Here is a 4,272-nt window from a genome sequence, read left to right on the forward strand (position 1 = left end):
GACGTCCTCACCAAGCTCTACAGATCTTCCACAATCAGGCTCGTTTTCTAGGCTGTAGTTTCCGGCTCAGAATTTCTGGAAACACCATTGACACTGGTTTATGCTTATTGTCCAATCTCCATATACTGCATTAACATTCTTCACACTTTCCATTGCTTTGGTGCCTTCATTGAACTCATAAGATAAAACATGCCAAATATGCTCCTTCATCACTTCCATTATAGCTTTGAAAAAATAACTTACAATCGAACTGCACTCTTCAAAACTTGCACTAAGAATAAAAACAAGGTAAAATTATTACCTGCTTTTATAGTAAGTTGATGCAGGTAGTTTATCCTGTCCCTCTCCAAGTTTTAATTCATGCGATTGAAAAAAACTGCATTATTTATGAGATGACCCAATATATATATATATATATATAAAATCTTTTAAAATGCTGCAGCTTCAAAACTGCTGTCATGCTGGAGCACCACCACTGACTGTGCTACACCATTATTTGAAACCTCCTCTGATATGTGGCATTTGGTGAATGAGGACGTTTCATGCTGGTGCCCTCATTTGTGTTTCCTGCTGGGAGGTAAGCTCATCTGGAACCCTTGGCAGGAAGAGATCCAGTTTTGTTTTAAATGCTTTGCTGGACGTGCAATGTCGGTGTGTATGTACAACAGAAGGTGAGCATCTTGAGAGAAAAGTTAGACATAAGAGATATAGGTGTAGTGTACAAGAGAGATGATTGTGCTGGTATGGCCATGTGATGTGTATGGATGAAAACAGCTGAGTGCTGATCTCTAACTGTGGAGGGAACCTGCGGAAGAGATAGACCCAGGAAGACATGGGACAAGGTGGTGAAGCATGATCTTTGAATGTTGGGCCTCACAGAGGCTATGACAAGTGACCGACAGCTTTAGCAATATGCCATGCTTGAGTAGAAGACCCATCGAGCCAAGTGAAATTGTAGTCATGGCAGATACTGGTGTCACACAAATTGCATATAAAAGCAACCATTACACTCACAGAGTGGCTGGCATTAGGAGAGGTATCCAGCTGTAGAAACCATGCCAAATCAGATTGGAGTCTGGTGCAGCCCCTTGGCTTACCAGCCCTGGTCAAACCGTCCAACCCATGCCAGCATGGACAACAGATATTAAATGATGATGACGATGATGAATCAGTAATGGTGCCAAGATACTTGAATTTAACAGCAACAACTAAGGAACCACTTTCCAAGAATGGATTTCATCAGAAACCAAAAAATGCTGAAAATGTCAAAACATTCACCGAAATATTGAAGTTTGATTCAACAGTGCAACCTGACCAGTCATTAAAACCAAGTTATTAAAATATTCTAACTCACGTGTATCAAGATGTTAGAGCAACTATCTTTAGGTTTGTGTAAGATGTGCAAAGAGGCAATTTTATTAAATAAATATATTATTAAAATTGTATTTCCAGTGGTGAATCAATTTTGAACAAAATATTCAACTGTCTCAAAAATGTTATCCAACAAATATAATTATAAGTCAAAATTTAGAAAATTTTTTAGATGATTTTCATTTACATATAAATGTGAATATTTTGTTACAAATTTCAATAAAATTTTACATAATTTTTTTCTTTTAGTCGATATTACAAATCAGTATGTAGAAATTAGTTTTTTTTTTTTTTTTATTGAATACTTTTTAAACAACTTAGTAAGTCAAATACTCAACATTATCCAAGCATCACACCACTAAGCTGTCTCTGCCCTAGAACAGATTGTCTTGACCACCTGTAAACATGCAAATTACAATCAATGCTGCAATATCAATATAAAAATGAAGTTGATCAGATTCTTTTGCATAACAATAATAAAAAAGTATCACTTTTAAATGTCTAAGGCCTCAACAAAATCACAATATTTAGATCCTGGATAGACTTGCTTCTGTTTAAGATGATGGATTTTGAATGAGAATAGTTTTTCACAGATTCCACATCTGCAAGGTAATGCCTCATCAGAAATATTGAGATGACATTTACATGAGGGATTATAATTAATATATGGGCAGAAGAGTTTAAAATATGGACAGTTCAAATTTCTTGCTTAAATCCCAGCAATGGACCACCCTTAGGTACATCATCATGCCATTAAATGTGTTTAGGGGGAAGAAGAATATTGAAAAGCATCAATGCATGTCAGAGTGACAAAGAAACAAGGAGGGTATCTGGTGGTCGCGGGATGTGTTAAAAATGACAGTTTAAATTGTCCTTAAATCACATACAAATATTTTAATTTTTTTACATAATCATATGGATTACTGTGTGTAGGACACAAATTCGAAAAACTTTTCTGAAAATTCCAAGAAACATATAAGTAATGATGGATTATATGGAGTGCTCAAACCAGAATTCCGCCTCTATGCTTTCTCAGATATTTCTCAACAAAACAGCTATTTTGCAAAATGTGTTTTTTTATGCTTTGCTAAATCACTGTTAGAAGCAAAACATTTCCAACATGCTTCACAGTTATAAGGTTTCTCTCCAGTGTGTATTCTATGATGCTTTGTTAAGTCACTGCTAGAGGCAAAAGATTTTTCACATATTTCGCAACAATACGGTTTCTCTCCGGTGTGTCTGCGTATGTGAACTACAAGATGAGAATTATCAGAGAATGATCTCCCACAAATTTTACAGTGATATGGTTTCTCTCCAGTATGTGTTCTTTTGTGTCTTGTCAACTGAGTATTACTGACGAAAGATTTTCCGCATATTTCACAATGATATGGTTTTTCTCCAGTGTGATTACGTATGTGGACTTCAAGGCAAAAATTATCAGAGAAATTCTTCCCACATATTTCACAGTGAGAGCGTTTTTCTCCAGTATGTACTTTTTTGTGTATTGATAACCGACTGTTTGATACAAAATATTTTCCGCAGACTTCACAATGGTAGGGCTTTTCTCCAGTGTGGATTCTTTTATGAACGACAAGACTAGAATCGTGACTAAAATTTTCCCCACATATTTCGCAGTGGAAGGGTTTCTCTCCAGTATGTATCCTTTGATGTATTGCTAAATAACTGTTCTTGAGAAAATATTTCCCACATATTTCACAACTATACGGTTTCTCGCCGGTGTGACAACGTATATGAACTACAAGGTTAGAATTATTAGAGAATGATTTCCCGCACATTTCACAGTAGTAAGGTTTTTCTCCAGTGTGAACTCTTTTGTGTTTTATTAAATTACTGTTTGAAACAAAAGACTTCCCACATATTTCACAGAGATAAAGTCTTTCCTTGTTGTGTATTTCTTTATGTGAAAAGACTTCCTGTTCGGAAGAGAACGCCTCCTTATAAATATCATTGTGATATTCAGGAAAAACTTTCTGTTCAGGTTCCTCGTCTCCGTCTGTCTGTATTACTGTATCTATATTGTTAAAAATAATTGAGTTAGAAGTGTCCAAATAATTAATGTTCTCCATATCAATTCCTGAGGAATTCTTAAAAGCTCAGAAATGTCTGTATGTATATAATCTATTATTGCTCAATTTCTTGTCTCAGATATCACGGGGATTTATGTACATGTGTGGAGAGACTAATGCAGTGTAGATAGGTTTTCTACTTACCAGTAGAATGTTAGAAATGTAAATTGAAGATAGTTCAGGAAAACTGTTCGCCGATTTGTTGATGAATAAAACTGATTTCCTCTGTCCCATAAAATTAGGAAATAACCAATTAACGTTGTAACCCAGTTTGTGATGAAAAGAAACAACCACGATGATGATGGAACACCGATTCCGAAACACTAAGTCTCCCTACATAATACACGAACATGAACGTTCACATTAATATCAGATAATTATTACACTTCAAACAATTAAATCAGCTGAACTAATTACTGACATACTATATAGGCGGTGTCATTGACAATTTTTCCGCCGTCTGAATGACACCGGTGATACATGTTGACAGTCCCTAACATAATATGATACACTCCTAAACGGTAATTTTCGTATGCAAGAGGTTTCGTTTCAAATGACTACATCAATAAAGATACTTAGAATTTAACGTCTCCATCGAAAAACTGAAGATGCAACTATAATTGATAAGCCAAGAGACTGCTTAAGTGTATTCGCAAGAAAATAGAAATATTGGCTAGTTTGTATTGCACTTTCTCATGTTTGTAAATTTCTTAAGTTTACTATCTTTCCATCCCTTACACTACAAACGAAATATAATGCTTTTATCCTCAATAAACACTTTTATTATATATATATATATATATATATATATATA

General features: G+C 34.9%; 1 protein-coding gene across 1 annotated transcript; it reads right to left on the reverse strand.

Moving 5' to 3' along the window:
- Window positions 1-1,647: 1,647 nt before the first annotated feature.
- On the reverse strand, window positions 1,648-3,922 carry LOC106868862 (zinc finger protein 239). The gene has a single exon (XM_014914310.2). The coding sequence runs from the start codon at window positions 3,456-3,458 to the stop codon at window positions 2,427-2,429; it is 1,032 nt and encodes a 343-aa protein (XP_014769796.1). The 5' UTR covers window positions 3,459-3,922; the 3' UTR covers window positions 1,648-2,426.
- Between the last annotated feature and the right edge of the window lie 350 nt (window positions 3,923-4,272).

Source organism: Octopus bimaculoides, chromosome 28, assembly GCF_001194135.2.
Source record: "Octopus bimaculoides isolate UCB-OBI-ISO-001 chromosome 28, ASM119413v2, whole genome shotgun sequence".
Classification (NCBI taxonomy): domain Eukaryota; kingdom Metazoa; phylum Mollusca; class Cephalopoda; order Octopoda; family Octopodidae; genus Octopus; species Octopus bimaculoides.

Coding starts and splice junctions, on each gene's coding strand:
- LOC106868862 (XM_014914310.2), bottom strand. CDS start 3,458: ATGGAGAACATTAATTATTTGGACACTTCTAACTCAATTATTTTTAAC.